This window comes from Nothobranchius furzeri, chromosome 9, assembly GCF_043380555.1.
Source record: "Nothobranchius furzeri strain GRZ-AD chromosome 9, NfurGRZ-RIMD1, whole genome shotgun sequence".
NCBI classification, from domain to species: Eukaryota; Metazoa; Chordata; class Actinopteri; order Cyprinodontiformes; family Nothobranchiidae; genus Nothobranchius; species Nothobranchius furzeri.
The window spans coordinates 28,822,067-28,840,693 of record NC_091749.1 but is presented as its reverse complement, the minus strand read 5'-3'; the positions used below and the strand labels follow the sequence as shown (position 1 = coordinate 28,840,693).

Sequence of the window (18,627 nt, the reverse complement as noted above, 5' to 3'; positions counted from 1 at the left end):
AGCACACGACCCTGGCAATTTATGCACACTGTCACTGTGTCAAAGGGCAGCTGTTAAGGGCAGAAATGGCATATTCATAACGCTACAACCGGAATATTTTCTGTGAATTCAGGAAGACGGGGTAAAATAGTTTACAGTTTTTAAAACAGTTTCCAGCCCAGAACAGAACAATTAACAGGTGTGATCCTGATCCTGTGGAGAAACTGTCAGTGAAAACTTTCACATCACAACTCTGCCACTCCTGGTTTCGGCTCCACTGAGTGTGACTTCTTGTCTTCTGCGCATGCGGGTCGCTTTTGGGCCATGTAGCATTCACACTGGAGAGAGTCTGACGTCGCTGTTCAGTCATAGTGCAAACAGCCACACAAAAAAATCAGATCAACTCAAAAAATCAGAATTGAGCATCAAGGCCTACAGTGTGAACGTAGCCTTAAGCCTGATTTATGCTTCTCCGTCTGCGTCAGTGCGGAGACACGCAACGCCATTATCCGTCCTTGCGTAGGGCACGCAAGTACGTACGGAGTCGAGCCCACTTTTTTAAACATCCGTCGAACGAGACGGATGACGCAAGCTTGTGATTGGTCAGGACGCCGCTGTTGTTTACAGCGCCGCCATTGCAAAGAGAGCTGAGGATAACTAGCGGCAGACACGGAGCAGCTTGAAGAATACCTCGCGAAAAAACTCTAAAAATATGAACGTTTCATCCTCCCGTGACTGGAGGAGTGAAAAGATGCGCAGCAAGCATTTTATTTGTGGATGGAAATGACAGGAAACGTGGGTTTAGAGGTGGGGAGCGCATGAAGAGGTGGGAGAATGAGAGACAAATATGTCCGTGTTAAAAGTCTCTTATAAACACAAAAAACACAATATAAACACACGATCTTGGACCGATACATGACAGGATACCACAGAACAGCGCTACGCCCTCTGTTGTCCTGCCGGGCAATTGCTTTGCAACACTCTCCAGGAGACGGAGAAGTATGAGAGCGAAACGCTTCCGTCAATCCGTGCGTGTCTGTCCCTTGCGGAGCTGACGGAGAAGCATAAACCAGGCTTTATTAGCTGCTATCAGTCCCAAAGCTTGGCTCAGACCAGCCTTTCTCCACCTGCTGGCATCTCTATTCTGTTTAACAAAAACCTGTGTAAATGTGTCGTTGCTGCACTTGTCACTGTTCTGGCTTCCTCAGTAACTAACAACAGGAACTCTTATGTGTTTATTCCCTCAGTCTGACCAGTACAGTTCATAATGCTCAGTGTTTTAGCACTTCACACGTTTGAGTGACGACATACTTCGTTATAGAGACAACACGCATGTCCAAGGGCTTCTCGAACGTTAACCTCAGACTCAGGTCTGTCTCAGGCAGAGACAAACAACTATTCACACTCACACCTAGGAGCAATTCAGAGTTTCCACCAACAACATGCATGTTCGTGGTCTGTGGGAGGAAGCCTGAGTACGTGTAGGAAACCCACGCGTGGATGGATGGGTGGAACATGTTAGCTCTGCACAGGAAACTCACTGTGACCTTCTCATAGCAAGGCAACACTGCTACTGACCATTCAGCTGTTTTTATTTACATGTAAAACAATTCAATTTATGACAATTTTAATGTTTTCTTCTACATTTTGAGACACAAAGACTTTTACTTCTTTTGTGGCCCCTTTTATACCTGCTGAGAATGTGTCCTGCCATGATGGATCTGCAGAGGAGATCCAGTTTTAATCACTGCCTGGCATGCTGATGGGCTTTTGGTGTAAATTGCAACTAATGAAGAGGGGGTGAAGATGTCAAGGTAAAGTTCACACATGCCAGTTGTTTATGAGCGTGCTTATTGTTTGAGGGTTTCCCTTAATGCCCATCTGCACCGTAGCCATAAACATCCATCTGCAGCACAGGAATCTAACGCTGGCTTCGACTACTGTAGGAAAATCAGTGGGCGCTGCTCCAACTGTGTCATCTCCTCCTCTGAGACAAAAGACTGAAGGGAATGGATGAATGAAAAGATGTTTTTCTCCACCTTGTTACAACAGTTTCCTATGTTACCTGGAGCTCTGGCCCACTACCCTACTGCACAGAAACATCCTCTGAGTTTTCCACACTGTGCTAATCACCTCGTAATTCCTTGTGCATGCACGCGCATTTCAATCACATAGGTAGGACCGTCCGAAAATAGAGATGGCGTCGCTGCCTGGCGAGATGGGCTGTCAGTCTCTACGTCTGAGCCATTATCCTCTCGGCGCACAGATAGGAGGGAGAGACACACCAGTGTCTATGTGGTCGTGATCAATACGTAATCACTTTCCTGTCAACGCAGTGGTGCTGTCTGGGGAGAGTCCAGCAACACAGACCAGGCCTTTCAGAAAAAAAAAAGCTGTTAGCATGCCATTTTCCTGATCTAGAAAGGCAGAATGGGAGGCAAGTGGTGGCTAAGTGAGGGTCGGACTTCATATTATTACATTTTCAGTCTACCTGGATTCATTATATTTAGTTTCCTGTAAAAATAGGAAGACCTAGGACAATCTAAAATATTTACTGGCAAATATGAGAATATATATCAAAGTTCTCAGACAGAGGTCCCACTGCAATGCTGCAAACATACTCAAAGAGCCAGAGTTATGCGGGTTATGGCATGCCACTGCTGCAGAATCACAGGAGTGATGACAGCACAGTGTTGTGCATTCAGCTTTAGCTGCTGTCTCTTAGACACAGATATCGATTCAGCTCTGGTTCCTTAACTGCAAGCTGAGAACGTTTGTTTAAAATGGTTTCGGGGGCACAGAAGGAAATGTTGGGTCACAAGGCCCATTAGGCCAAAAGTAGAAAGATGAATTGATTATTTTAGGTTTGTGTGAGCATGTGGAGTAGAAACCAAACCTTCAACCTGTTTTTTTAAAGACCAAGTTCACTGAGAATCCATTTTTTTTACTTATTATTTTTGAACATGATCAGTCATAGGCTGAATGTGAAAATGGTCTCCTACATTCATGGACTAACCCATCTTGACTCGCGACGGGGAAGGCTGCTGTTGTTTTAGCTTCCAGGAAACAGCAGAGCGTCTTTTGACTAGTACAAGCTAACCAGTAGCATTAGCAACTCCACCACACAGCAAAACTCTTTCAGGCTTGAGTTATTTGTGCAGATAAAACATCAGCATTACAAAAGAAATGGAATCAGTGGTAGAGTCATGTTGCTGTTAGCCAGTCAGAGGCGAGATGTCCAAACATCAGGACATAAAACTCCCTGAATTGCATGCCCTCAAACGGGATTATGTTCCCCAGAGTACGACTTGCAAGGCATTCCTTCCTACTGCAATTACATTTAAATATGAGTCAAGTTGATTTTTAAGCTATACTTGCTAAACATTTTGTATTAGACAATCGACATAAACAACACAGCATTAAACACTATAAGTAAAGCTTTTTGTAATAAAAAAACTTGTAAAGCACATTTAACCACAACGAGTCAGCTGACCGAAGTACGGGTGTATAACTGGTGCAGAAACTGAGAAAAATATGCCAAAAGCCCCCGATAATCAGTGAGTAAAAACAAAGATTCAAAAAGTTAAACTCCTAAAACCTGAGTTTAAAACCAGGCAGCATAAAAAAATGTAGCAAGCAAATAAAGTATTTAAGGCAAACCAAACAATTACAAATAGGGTTAAGGCACAAAATAGAATGTAAGAGAAACAGTAAGAATAAACGGAAAAGTCGATGACACAACCAAATGGAGGATTTCAACTGTCCAAAGCCAATTGGAAGTGATGTGACTTCAGTTTTGATTTGAACTGCATACCAGTGGGGGGTGTTCCGCAGCTGGGGTGCGGCGAAGGCGAAGGCCCGCTCTCAACGGGATGTGTTTCTCAGTTTAGTAATACAGAGCAAGTGACAGTTTATGCATTATTTGTCATATTTTTTATAATAAGGATCTGAGAGATCACTTTAATGACTCAAATTAGATTTTTCTACTAGGAACCCTGTAGTGTGTACATTTTAACCCTTTAGAGGAAAGACAGCGATTTACAAAAGTCTGCCTGAAAACCTTTCAGTGACAAGGCCAGTGTTCGGTTATCTGTTTGAGTTTAAATAAACTTTTTGCTTGTTTGTTTACATCAACAACACACCACACTAGGGCCTGCACGACTTTATTTTTTTAAAAGTCGACAGTCAAGTACTGAAAGTCGAGTCGACTTCGACTAGTCGTTGATGACGTCATACACCTGAAGCGGCCGGGGGTGGGGGGGGGGGGGGGGGTTCGGTCGGTAGGTTCGCTGGAGTTTTTGACAATTAAAATTGTGCCCACATTTTCTAAGTTAACACATCTCTTTTAACAACGATAGTTTCTGCATCCTACTCCAGTCCTCCCCCTCCCCCTGCGCAGCAGCAACAAACTGATGCGCCTGCAGCCTCTCGGAGTTTCTGCTGCTCTAAACATTAAAATAATTATTTCATTTTCTGTTCCTCACTTCTGATGACCTTCAATGGTGTCTGTTTGTTGCAACCACCAGGTACAAAAACTAACTTGTTTTTATTTGACTATTTTTCTGTCCTGTCTGTTTATTATCTTCCTGCATCTCCTCTCAATCCTAAAGAAAAACTGCTACCTGGGTTCATTTATATTCACCTCATGAGTTACCTTTGAACTGCAGTTCTAAAAGATCTACCGACCGCAAAAACAGCGGAGTGCCGCTGTTCACCGGCCGACTACAACGAGACCGTTTTTGCTGCGGAGTTCATGCCGGAGCGGAGCGGAGCGGAGATAGTAGAATCTTGGGGGTGTGTCACCGGAGGACAACAGGTGATGCACCTCGCTCCCAGCAGCGAAATGCATCAGGCACAAATAACAGACAGAACACATGAAAGGAAATGAGCCGACATGAACGATCGCGTGTTTAATTTGTTTTTAAGGTAGTGACACCTGATTTGGCAGTGCTCAGGACGCAGATGTCTGGAGCGCCGCGTCAGCGATCAGAGCTTTGCATGCGCAAACTGGTGGGGGTGAGGGGAAGGTAAAATTGCAAGAGGGAAAAGGTCACAGTTTGGTTAAATGTCCGTTTTACCGCCGGTGTCGGTACCGACATGCACAGCGCTGTCGCCTCTGCCTTGATCCAGATGCGCAGGGGCTCGTCACCTGCTGTCTTTTCCGAGGACTGCATCTTGTCAGTCATTATCACGTGACAGCGACTAGTCGATGACAGGCATAAAAAGTCACTACAGAGCCGTGAAGTCGACTAGTCGACTAGTTCGTACAACCCCTACACCACACATAATCCTGTTTAGGGCGATGTAGGTGAAGTGAATACCAGATTCTAGGACTTGACCTTTAGTGATGCCAGAGATCAGCTGGATAAACCCTGTTGTTACAAGTAGAATGAGTCGTCCAAGTTTGTGATTAATCTACATAAAAGTGAACATGAGTCGGTCTCACACCAGGGCCAGGTCTGCTAAAGGCCTCGTAATTAACACAGATGCACCAATAGGCTGGACTCAGTAACAGATGTTGATATTTAGATGTAACAGATAGATGGCATCACAGTATTGAACTGATTGGTCATGATGTTCTCTGATGATGCTGTAGTCTTTGGATTTAGAGAACTGTTCTCCACAGATGAAGCACCACTCTTTTTTGTCAAACATCAGTAAACAAAGGGTTAGAAGTCTAAAAATCCGTTTTTTAAGGATAAATGGAGTTTTGGTTTGTCGCTGTGCTGACACCTCTCAGCTTCTGCAAACAGAAAACAACAGCAGTCGTTATCTAAGTAAAAGCTGGTTTCCAAGTGAAAGCAACACATTTGGCTTCATGGTTCATTTCAACCTTCAAGGAATCAGTGTTTTGCTTTGTAGTTCAATCGGGCTTGTAACTATTTATTCTTGCTAGAACAATTAGGTAAAGCTAGGTTAGAGAATTAGACTAACTGATGTAATCATCGTTATTATTTAGGGGTCGAGTATAAAGACTTAGGGGTGAACAAACCCCCACTGTGTCCACTACACTCTTCTGCACTGATAGGACTTTCTACTTCAGCTGCTTTCATAATTCTGAGAAACCCTAAAAACTCTGCTCAGTCAGACCCTTCAGATATGCCAGAGCCCCCCCCCCCCCCTCCTCTCTGTCTCCCCTTCTCCTCCGACCCCTGCAGTGTAAAGCCAGTCAGACATAAACAGTATTGTTTTATCCAGGTAGGGCTCGCAGCGGGGACTGTTAGCCCTACGCCTCATGCAGTCCACAGCTCTCCTCATGCCTCAGTGACATCTCTCCTCCACGGACCAGCGCTCGCATACATACCCCCCCCCCCCCCCCCCCCCATCCTGTCTGCTCCCCTTCACGCTCCTGAGCCGGTCCGAACCCAGATGCGGCACAGCCACCGCACTCAGCGGACTCAGGGTTGGGATGAGCAGATATTTCATTCTACAGGAAACATAATGACATTCTTTCTAGGCATGCAGGGGGGGGGGGGGTTGGACATCAAGTGCAGCAGGCACACATATAAACAAATTAACATAGAACTGTTTTACACTTTTCTAAGACACTTAATCCTTCATCTTCAGATAGAGGATCCAAGCAGCAGAGTTAATTTGTTTATAAAGTACACGACACCACATTTAATTGCATTAGTTTGCATCATTTCAATGCCACCAGCCGCAAAAGAAAAACAACAAACTTTAAAATGTTTGGAAAATTTGGATTTTCCTAACTTCAGCTCAAATTAGATGCAACGGCAGAGCTGGTGCTGGCAAACATCTGCGGGAAAGAGGCAGCTCCGTTTGCAGATGAAGCCGTAGACAAATGCTCTATTTAATTTGCGGATTCGTTTCCTTTTTTCTGCTTCCCTGCAGTGTAAAGTAAGTGTTTGCAAAACGAGCATCCTGATGGCTCAAAGCTACATCTTCATGACTTCCCCCTGTTTGATTATCCTCTCTGTACTTGTGAAGGAAACAAGCAGGCTGAACGGATGAAGCGGTGCTGCAGGAGAAAACCTGCTACCAAAAATAAGCTGCAGTGTCCTTCCCCAGCCATTGTGTGTCACACCAAGCTGCAGCCTTCGCCGTTCACACCCTCTCTGGTTCAGGGAAGATACCTATTGATTTCCTATCACCGAGCTTGTGTACACAGTAAATGGGAAGCATTGATCCTATTATTTCTGCCAGTTGATAGAACATAAGGCTAAACCCCAACGTCTTTATTACGAGCCCCCCTCTTAGCCACCAAATGCCCTTCAAGCAAACAACTGCAGCTGTAAATTTCATGTAAATGGTTCATATACAGTAATGGTGTCCTTAGGAAATGATGTGTGTTTGAATTATTGCTGAGGCATTAAATCCTCTGGACTTCGGGACAGGATTAATGGGATTACACTTGGAGTGGGGAAACAACCGTAAATGCAGGCGGTGCTTTCATAAATGCTCCATGGGTGGCACCCTGTAGGGAACCTGCCCCAGCCACCAGAGGCTCCCTCTGACAACATCCAGTAAAACACAAGCTCTAACTGGGTAGAATAGTAGCACAGTTACAACAACTCAACTCCAGACTGTAAACAATCCTGATTTCTGAAGATACTGTAGGCCTGATGCATGCTTAATTCTGTCCTGCACAGCTTTTGTTTCCATAAACCTCCCAGCCGCTTCATCCCTGGAAGTTTATCACGTAGGTGTCGTGTTGCTATTATTGTAATCGCCACAATGCTACAAGCTTTAAATGAAAAGCCGCAGACAATGTTCCTCCTTCAGCCCAGTTTCGGAGCCTGGTGCCCAGCCTGCAGCTGCATCCATCTCAGCAGTGTCCCTGGAATTTCTGCACACTATCAAGGGGAGGGACGAGCTAATCTGCACTGATGTGAAATAGGACCACAACACCGGCTTTGCTAATCCGTCTTTTTTGTATCTGGTGTGTGTGTGTGTGTGTGTGTGTGTGGGGGGGGGGGGGTTCCTGTGGGAGGGAACGGGAAACAGAGTTATTTCATGCTTCAGTGGTTCTCCTGTTTTTATGAAGATTTTTCTCCCCCCTTACCTCCACTTCCACCCTTCAGCTCATCGTGTAACTGAGTTTTAAAGCCATTGTGCAACAGTCAGACACACTGCAGAAGTGCTGAGCCACTTTTCATAATTAGAGCTGTGTAGATGGCTGCCTTCTCCCTCTGTAGAAGCAGTCATTTAACTTTAAAGCAGATAAGGCGCTGTATCTCTGAAAACGGGGCGGTGCAATTTCCTTTGCTGTCTCTCATTTTGTTCATTTGACAATCGGCAAACACCTGTGACACACTGGAGGTAATTTTCTCTGAGCAAAAACAGCAATTTGGGTTAAAGCACACACGTCCGCCGAATATGCTTCGTATAATTACAGTTCCTTACAATCTGTCAGCCAACTGATTCAATATTTCACACATTAAACTAACACAGCTTTAACATATTATGTCAGGTGTTACGGCAGGGATGTAAACACCAGGGGAAGACCTTCGTCCAAATTTCAGGCAATTTCTTTTAGTATTGTGTGAATCCGGGGCTTATTTTCTATCGATGACAGTAAGTGATCCAAGCTTGTAGTCCCATGGTAGAAAAACTCAGCAGCTGTGATATGTTTTTCCTTTAGCGCTTTAGTGCAGCAAGCAAAAACCAGAAAGAAAAGCAGCTCATTGATCTACTCTGATCTAAACACTGCAAAAGGCACGGCACATAACAAGCGGTGTGAAATTTACACGGTAAGCTTTGGCAACACAACAGCACGGGTCATCATAAGACTATGAATTATGAGAACACCTCTGTCTCAGAGGACCACTTGAGGCTCCCTCACTGTGAAATAATTGGGTTGCAACAGTGAAACTGCTACTCCAGTTAGAGTGCAAAGGTGGCTTTTGCTCTGTTTTGCTGTTACAATAGCGCAGACGCGGCGGTGACTATTAATCAATGCTTGACACGTGTAGCTGACGGCACAGGAAGAGGAACACAGAGCTGTGTATAAAACAGGAAAAGTGCAACACGGATGTTGCCCTCCTGGTGTGATTTTGGAGGTTTTACCTAGCTCTGATCTCTTTTAGACAACTAGAAAGCAGTGGATCCCATGTGGATTCTTGGGTTGCACTACGCAAACTTTGCCAGGCGATCTGGTGAAGAATTTTCAACCTTTTTTTTATTCGTAACGAAACAGTGTTAATGGCGGTGCTGGAACCGGAAGGCAAACTTGGCATGGGTCTTTCTAAGCTGTTTCATCTGCCGCGGACACGTTCAGTCGCCAGTGGCAGGACTTGAGCCGTCTGCACGAGGCGTCTCAACGTCTTTCACAAACACTCACCATACCGTCTGCAGCATTCCTGCCGTTTACTCTCACACTCGCCACCGCACGCCCACCACCAAGGAGCTAGTTCATCCTGAATTAAAACTGAATAGGTTGAAATGTTTTAATAATATATTTATATTCAGATTCTAAGTGTTTTTGTTTCCCAGACACCCAGTAATGCAGCTCTGAATGGAGAACTGAATTGGCACTAATCTCTTTTCTGATTTGGCCTGAGCACTTGGTGCTGACACAATATGGATGAAGGTCCTTGCATAAATTTGTTTTTGATAGTAAACCTTATTCCTGGAGCTGATCATTGTTGGAGGAAAATCCATGGATGAAATGTACATCTATCCACCAAACGTGTAATATTCAAAGGCCACTAGAACACTTTATTCCACCTTCATGCAAGAGTTCTAAACTAAAAGCTGTTTTCATTTAAAAATTAATTTTAGTCAAATCTTGAAAATAACATACTATTACAGAAGGAGTGTCCAACTCAGATTCATACTGAACCAAAATAAAAACTAGTATGAAGACGCAGCCCAAACTTATTATTTATTGAAAAAATGACCGCAAATGTCACATTCTCCTTTATCTGCAGATGTTTTTTGTTGAAACTTTTAATTTGGAAACAAACTTATTTTTTCATTAACACTGAATGTGGAATAACCACATTACACACAAAAGAGTTACTTATAAAAAAACACAATTCAGTGGTATTTGTTACTTATGTCTCAATTTTTTCTTCTTTTTATTCCTTTAAATGTGTAAATATTCTGCAATTTTTAAAATATTTTCAATTATTTAAGTATTTCTATTTTATGTCTTCCTGTATAAATTGTAATTGCTGCAGTGACACCAAGCTGTCATCACTGATGGACAATAAAGGGATTTTCTATTCTATTTCTATTCTATTCATCTATCTGTAATCTTTCCAGTTGCTGTTTTAACGTAGGTTAAATATTTTTAACAGGCCAACAACAAAAACCAAAAAAGTAGTAATTCTCTTACATCAACTTTCATGCTTTGGAGCAGAAAAAGTGCTTAAAACCTCAATAATTCAAGATCAGTTTTCTCCAGTCTGATTCACTCCGATGCTCACCTGTTTTAGCAAGACACCTGCATCTCTGGGGTTGGGCTCTCAGCGGAGGAAGGTGTCCATCAGTGAGGCTCCTGTGTTGTTTTGTTCATCTTCATCACAGACAACAGTTGTTCACATGGATATATGTGCTTCTGAACTTGGAGATAATCTGAGCAGCTTGACCACGCCGTTGGGTCATTTGTGTCGGGGAGGCATGATAAAACCTGCAGCAGCCACAGAGTCATACTCTGACTTGAACGTGTCGCTAAACTAGAGTTCAATCAGATCCATCAGGAAGTTGGTGTGCTTTCTGGTTGGACGCGAACAGATGCCAGAGAGGTCGGACTCTTCCTTTCTGGCCTTAAAAGTTGGAAAATCGCTGAGGAAATGGCACTAAGAAGAGTGTTTTCAGTTTGTGCAAGACTGAGAAGGTAACACTGCTGAAGCCGATAGTGGCATGGATGCTAATGACTGGAAACAGAAAAGTGGGGGGTGCTTCATGACATGCTCACGGCGCAAAGCACTATGGGATTTGTAATATTTTGCGGCAAAACAACGGCCGGTGGGCCAGTTTTTATTATCTATTCGGTATTTGATCTCGCGGGCCGAATAAAAATAAACCATAGGCCAAATTTGGACTGAGGGCCTGAGTATGACACCTGTGTATTACATCTCGCCTTTTTGACACCTTTTTTGTGTGTTTTGCCCATGGTGCCTGTCCTGACTCCAGAAGTCACTCCGTAGATGTAGCTCCAATAATGACTTGTATGGATGACATCATCCGATGATTTAAGACAGGGGTCCTCTACTGAATCGGTTCAAGGGCCAGAGTTGTTTCAGCTGACAGTTTGAGGGCCAGATGCTCTTCTAAAATAAAGTTTAATTATTATTGTATCATAATTTTTTAATCTTTATTATATCAAGTTCCCCTTTTTTCAGTGTTTAGTTTAGTTTGCTCTTCCTATTAACTAGGTAAATACTGCATTCTGTCAAAACACAGCAGTTGTGTGCTAATATAGTCGACAGCTCAAAAAAGGACTTTCTGAGAATTACTGCAGATAAAAACAAATATTGATAGCTGTGGCTTTGTGGTCATTTCTGATTTCTGATTGAAGGCTGCGTCTCAGTGTGTTTTATTTGATTTAGAAACAAAGTAGAACATGCATGTTCTCTATTCCTCATTGGTCCACAGCCTATTTTTGAAAAAGCTACTTGAAAATTCAACACATTTTCTCCAAAATGACAATGGGTGGCCACGCATTTGTTTCCAGAGCATTGGTTTCCAACACCCGCGGAAAAACGCAAAACTAACCAACATTTAACCTCTAACCTCTTGCTATGTAACCTTCCCCTCACCCACATCCTAACCTTAACCTAGTTTCTCATTCTAAAGTCCCCATTAACCATGTTGAAGAGGGATGTTACGACTAGAAATCAAGTTTTGCATGAGTAAGAGGGTTAAGGTTAGGATGGGGTGAGGGGAAGGTTAAATAGCAAGAGGATAAAGGTCACAAATCGGTGAAATCTCTGTTTTATTGCGCCAGTCGGAGAACAACACTCCGACACAGCGCATCAGCTCCCGACGCGCTAGGGCTTCCAACGCATCAGAAACCGCTTGGTCACCCACCATTATTTTTCTACGCTTCGGGTGTGAGAATGTGTTGGAAAATTACACACACACACTTTAACGAGCATATTTCTGTAACCCCAAGGTCCATTTGAGTACTTTGATATAATTTTGATTTATTTCACATCTTGACATTAGCTAGTGTAGAGAGCTGTGAGAAATATGTCTAGAATCAGTAGGGTCTTAGTTTCATCATGGGTGGATAGAATATGTGTACAATTGGATTTTTAGCAGCGTTAGATACAGAAATGTGGCAAAAACACTCACACATGAAGCATGATTTCTGGTCATTCTTCTGATTGTAGTTTAAGTTGTGTTTGGAGATCATAAAAAAGGTTTATATGGCGTTGTAGCCAAGATTCTGCAATGTCTTTAAAGGTGCCGCTTCACATTTTTATAGATACTCGTGACATGAAAATTGCTGCTAAATTTCATAGTCCCATAGGGGACTTAAGGGTTGGGGGGCCGGGTGGAATGATATGGCGAGCCAGATGTGGCCCGCGGGTTGCCAGTTGAGGTTCACTGAGATGTTTCAGTAACAAACAACTATGACTCCAAAGCTATTACCTCATGAACTGTAAAAGTCACTGAACTACAAACCTGTTTGTTTTGGGTGAGGCTGTAAAACTGTGGCAGCCATCCTGAATGGAGCTGCTCCGGTTCTAGACCTACATCCAAAGCTCACTTTGAGGTTAAAATCCATCTATGTTGATGATTTTCATTGTAATCAATGACAAATATTGAAACAACAATGCTAAAACTTTTAAATAAATAATTTTATCTTCGTTTGAATGGCAATAAACTGAATTTGAATTTGAGATAACCAAAATTGGATGTTTTTTGCCACGTGTGAATTGTCAAGATCAGGTTTAGTATTTAATGCAGAAGCCGAATGTCAGCCCAGTCTAACTTCGAAAACAAAATAGGATTTACCAAGAAGGCATGAAGCTACCACCTACTCAGAACAAGGCACATCCAGCATTAAATGAGTCATTTGCGTAATTAATTCTATTAATGACACCTTATCACGTTACATAAAGTGGTTGGTCAAAGTTTTTACAATTTTCTCAACCAGACTATTAATATTATTATATATAGTAACTATAATTATATATAATAAAGGCCACAAAGGTTTATTGTGTTTTAAGTTGCACTTTTGCCGTCTGCTATCTTTCTTAACAATGAAGCAAAGCAACTGCAGCAGTTGTAAGTCTCATCTGGTCAACAGAAAGTGTGTTTATGTGCCATATTGTTATTTAACTGACTCCACCATGTAGTTTGCTCTACCTAACCCATCAGAGGTTGGCTTTGGCCCAAATCATGCCAGTGTTGATCATCTTGTGCAAACTTCACCAGGTGCACTTTCAACTTTCCACTCAAAATCGTTGCCCTAAAACATGACCACAGGACCTAGCATGTGTCTACTGTGCTGAGAGCAAAGACGAATCCATTTAAAATGTGATAAAACTGTGTAATTTTACATTTTTAGCTTAGAAAAGTGACCCTCAGGGTTCTGATTTCCGCATGAGAGAAGATGGACCAGATTTCTGAGCCAATCAACCCCACATTGGGTTGAATAGTCTCCTCCTGATTGGCTCAGAACTTCCACTTTTCGGTTTGCAGCTATGCAGACATGATTGCCTGTGGAGCTGCAGTCCATAACTCTGTTCTTCTGCTTCACAGGTACCCCGGTTACCAGGGTAACAGCCACAGACGCTGATGATCCAGTGTATGGGAACAGCGCAAAACTCGTCTACAGCATATTGGACGGACAACCATATTTTTCTGTCGACCCAAACACCGGTGAGTGAACCTTCGTCTCTGCTGTGTGAATGATCCTTTCCTGTAGGATGGCCATGTCCAATATAACATGAGCATCAAATAATGAATCCGTGTGTTGCACTCTAATGACTTTGACTTTTAAAATGGAGACAAATAGGAAGACACATCAATGGAGGGAGCAGAGCTCTTTATACTTTTATTCATTGTTTGACAGGACCTCATGTTATTTCATTCCATTAAATAGGAGCTTTTAATTCAGTCTGAGGCCTTTGTCACGTCCTAAGCGGCGGGGATGTCTCATGGAATATAATGAATGAAAGACACACCCGTGGACGCCAGAACAAGGCTTTTACAGTCAGACTCTTATTTTGGTGATCAGGCAGAATATTTATTTAGCATCTGAACTCTGTGCTTCCTTTCTGATTAACGAGCCTCAGAGCAACGCCTGGGCTGTCAGCATGTGACCATGTTTTTAGATGTTCAGCTGGGAAGAATTTTTTATGTAGGAGACCCGACCATATAAGTCATGTTTACACAAATGTAGTTTTCTAGGTTCAACACCTGTTTGGAGCCTGAGTCTCTATGAAACACGGGCTGTCCCACATTTTGCAGGATTACACTTTATTGTATTTTCTCCCACAGACTTCAAATACCGTCTCACATTATGACAGAGAAATAGGTGAACTAACCACAGGCTTTATCATAGAAGCTGACTTGTGTCCATTAAAATGAGCACATGTAGAATGTGGTCAGTGAAGCTGACATGTCGCGGATTACCTTTGTTGTTGTGCAGCTGAACAAAAGTGAAACAAAAAGATAATATAGATGTTGAGTATAACGTCTGTGGGACTCAGTTCTGCTTTGGTGCTGAAGGTTCGATGTTTACGTTTTTATACCCAGAAACTTTATAATTCTCAATATTTCTTCCGGCTCGTAGAGAGTACAGACACTTTTTTCCTCCTATCCTCCCAAGGCTCTTTGTCTGACTTCTTTGTCTGTCTTTGGGTGTACGGCACGTCTGCATTTTTTCTGGAAACTGGAAATTATGAAAAATGGACCTGGTCAGTTGGTCTCTTAATGTGATTGACAACATTTCTTCAACGATGAGAATGGGAGAAGGGGCTCCCGGTTGCCCCTCTGGGACAGAGCCTGCTGGGCATATCATGGACTCCTGGAAACAGTGGAACCTGATCTGCCTCTCTCAACTGTCTGTAGAGGATTCTGAAGATGTCTGGATATTCATCGTGGTGTTGGTGTCGGGATTCCTGCTGTTTGGCCTGAGTGGTTAACTGGCTTACTGGAAACTTAATGAGCTTTCAAGGAATATTGGCTCAATCCTGGAGCTCAGGGATGGATTACACCACGCTGTGAACGCACAAACTCATATAATTTTCGAGATGAGTCGTAAGCTTGGAACTTTGGCTGAGATTCAGACTCTGGCATAGAAGGTGGATTCCATCAAGGAGAAAGTGGATGAATCAGCACGGATTGGGATTGATTAATTTACGCCATTATTGGATCTAGAGGGGTTGGAGACCAACAGCACTTTAAGACAGAGAGGAAATTATCTCTGTCTGGCCCCAAAACAAGTTCTTATCTGAACCTGGTGTCCTTGAGCCTGTGAGGCTGAAGTGATTACTCCCCCTCAGAAGAAATGTGGAATGCTGCCATTGCCATGGCAACTCTGTCTCCCTATCCCAGCCCGGGTGGGACTGTGACCGATAAAGGCTGTGGAACCGTTTCCAGGACTCACTGTGCCCTCTAACCCAGTTACCTCCCTCCCCTGTCCAAACGGAGGTGATGAGCGCTGCTCATTGCGGCTGCACGCACTGATGTGAGGAAAGTCCCCAACCCTACCGCCCCACCTAGTGGACACATGTTGTGTAATGTCTGAAGTCTGTTGCATTTCTGTCTGAGGGGTCTTTTGCATAGCAAAGCTGCCCTCCCTGTGGAGGGTAACTCTGAAGGGCCTTTTTTTCCTCCACCTGACTCAATCCTCACAATAACCCTCTGATCTCTATTGAGGTAGCGCGACTCGGGTTGCGAATGACCACAGTCACCAATTCTTGTCATGTGTCTATGTATGTATGTCTGATCTCAGAATTGTGTGTACTGCAACTCTAATTTCCCTCTGGGATTCATAAAGTATCTTTGAATTGAATTGAATTGAATTCAGCAAATTTACTTTAACTGTCGTAACACAAAGTGCCTTTGATGCTTGTTCACAGACATGCTGCACATGACTGAGTACTTCAGTGTACCAGATCAAATGTTGAACTATATGTTGCTTAGATTAAACATTTTAAAGCCAAACATGACAAACAGTTTAGGCAGATGTTCATTCGCCACTTGAAGACTGCAGACCAGATGTTTACAAGCCCATCACCTTCATCATATTTCTGATTTCTCTGTGATTAAATGTTTTTGTTTCACTAAAAGCTTGACAAGAATAATGAAGCAAGCTGATTCATTCGTCCTGTCTGACTTCCTAAATCCAACTGAACTCATTAAATATCTTTTATTTTGGGCTGTTGAGCCGGTGATTTCTGAAATCTAAACATCAGATCAATGACTGGAGAGCGTTTTTACATTATTTACATTCATATTAATACCATTTTTGAATCAAATTGTATCAGAGTTAGCCTGCTCTTCTCTAAAATATCAAAACATTCCTCCTAACATGCTGACAAATCACAACCTTTATTTCTTTTGGTGCTGTGTGGAGTTTTGCAGTCAGCACTGAGACGTTGGGCTGAGTGGGACAGCAGGAAGTGAGCACTCGCGTTTAAGCTGCATGTGTGCGAGTGCCACAGGTCACCAAGGTTCCAGCAGGTGGAGATGCAACAGCTTTTTCACCTTCTGGCCCACCTGAGATAATCACACCTTGTTATTGCACATTACACTTTGTGTTTACAGACTCTGACAGGAATTCTAAAAAAAACAAAAAGAGCCCCTCACCTGATGTTTGGTGTGTTGGTGAATATGTTGCTCACCACTGTGTCTACATGCTTGTTTCACCTCAGCGGTTTTCAGCGAGCACATTAGGGATGATGTTATCAAACGCCTGCTAAAGGGATGCTGACAATGTTGGTTTATTGCTTGAAAAGTTGTGTAACAATAAGAGGAGTGCAGGTAACTCAGCCCATCTGCTTTTGAAACGCTTATAGATTATCACTGCGTGAGGCTGCTGCTAACTCAGGCTGCCAAACTCAGCTTTTGCTCCGTTGCTTCCCGCTCCAGCTGCTCACTCACACATGCTGCACCACAAGCCCTCACACTGGGACATGCACGTCCATTACTAGGACACTAAACCTTAAGAGTGTTGCACAGGTTTAATTGAAACGTAAAACATAACGCTGATGTGGAAACATCAGAATAAAAACAAACATTTGATTCTTGAAATAAAGCTAATTTGGTGAATATAGCAAAACACAGACAGGGTGGTCCCCCTTCAGCAACATCTCACTGATGTATTGTCTGAGGTTTGGTTATCGCATCACAAGCACGCCAGCCATTAATATTTTAGTTTTTGTGGGTAACCCCTAGTTCACACTGGAAGCATCAGCGGTGCGGAACGGCAGCAGGACGTCACTGCCATAAAATAAAATCCATTACAGTCTATGGGGGTGATTCAAACCAGCCGCGACGCAGAAATCTTCCCAAAAGCAGCTCTCCGCGCTGCTAAAGATAGGATCGGGTTCTATTTTTGCTACGAGCCGCTTCTGGGAAACATCAATTTCCATATTTAACAAAGGACTAGACAGGAAATCACACGTTTTCAGTGTAAAACACCCGGTAATTTTCAAAATGCAAGACTAGTTCAGCTATGTGAGTTCTTATCTATGCAGATTATGTCGATACGTGTGACCTAACAGCATTTTTACTCCCAGTATTGTTCTAGAAGCGCAGCGGTGGGTTTTTCATGGCTTTAATCCTGGCAATGGAGAGGAACAACATCATAATGACATCAAACATGATTTCCATCTCTTTGGTTTAATGGCAGATGGCATAAACTCACGGGACTTTGTGATCTCGCGAGTCCAGCAGAGCTGAGATGGTCCCGGTGTACTGGCACACTGCAACACTGTTCCACTGCCGTTTTGCTCCCCTGATGCTTCTAGTGTGAAGTAGGGGTCAGAATGTAATCACGGAAAGTCACCAGTAGGAAAGAAAAATAGTTCATGTTAACATAATTTTAGTTTTTTTAAGTCTGCTGTATGCTGGCTAACTCATGAACACATATTCTGCATGTGCACACTAAACACCAAGCACGTGGATATAATGTGAGAAGATGTAAATGAAATGTGATTTCTGTACTGTGAGAGAGCAAAACTGTGTTTGCATGCACATTAGCATCTGTGAGCAATTACAGACACCATTTGTCTTTTAGGTAACACTTTACAATAAGGGTCTTTTTATTAACGTGTAGCCCTTCTTAGCTCAGCAATTACTTGAGTGGGCTCTGGGTTCTAACAACTTAATCTAATTTTTTAATTACCTCTCAGGTAATATACTTTTGGATCCAAGCACTGTACTAAAGTTTAGCACTAAGCACAGCTACACACTCTTTTACGGAGGCACAGACTCAAATACCATTTAACACCAGGTAGAATGTGAACACAATAAACCCCCTTTATTAAATGAAATTATAAGTAAAATAAATATCAGGCTCTTGTCCAAACCACAAAATTACACACACACACACACAAGATTTGCACCAACTGTCATAGTCCAACAGTACTTAGCATTCATTAGCTAAACCCCAAACTAATGATATGTTGCAGGCCTGTTTTGATCCTTGTGTACGTGGAAAACTCAGAAGCTTCTTCGCTACTGCGAGCAAAATAAAAGAAAAGCAGGGTACCT

At 42.9% G+C, this 18,627-nt stretch overlaps 1 protein-coding gene across 2 annotated transcripts in view; it reads left to right on the top strand.

Annotated features, from left to right (window-relative positions):
• Positions 1-18,627, top strand: part of cdh8 (cadherin 8) — a 175,017-nt gene that overhangs the window by 107,249 nt on the left and 49,141 nt on the right. For both annotated transcript variants that reach the window (XM_015975615.3, XM_015975614.3), the window contains exon 3: positions 13,663-13,782. In XM_015975615.3, the coding sequence (XP_015831101.3) occupies positions 13,663-13,782 (120 nt within the window). The remainder of the gene's footprint in view (positions 1-13,662; positions 13,783-18,627) is intronic.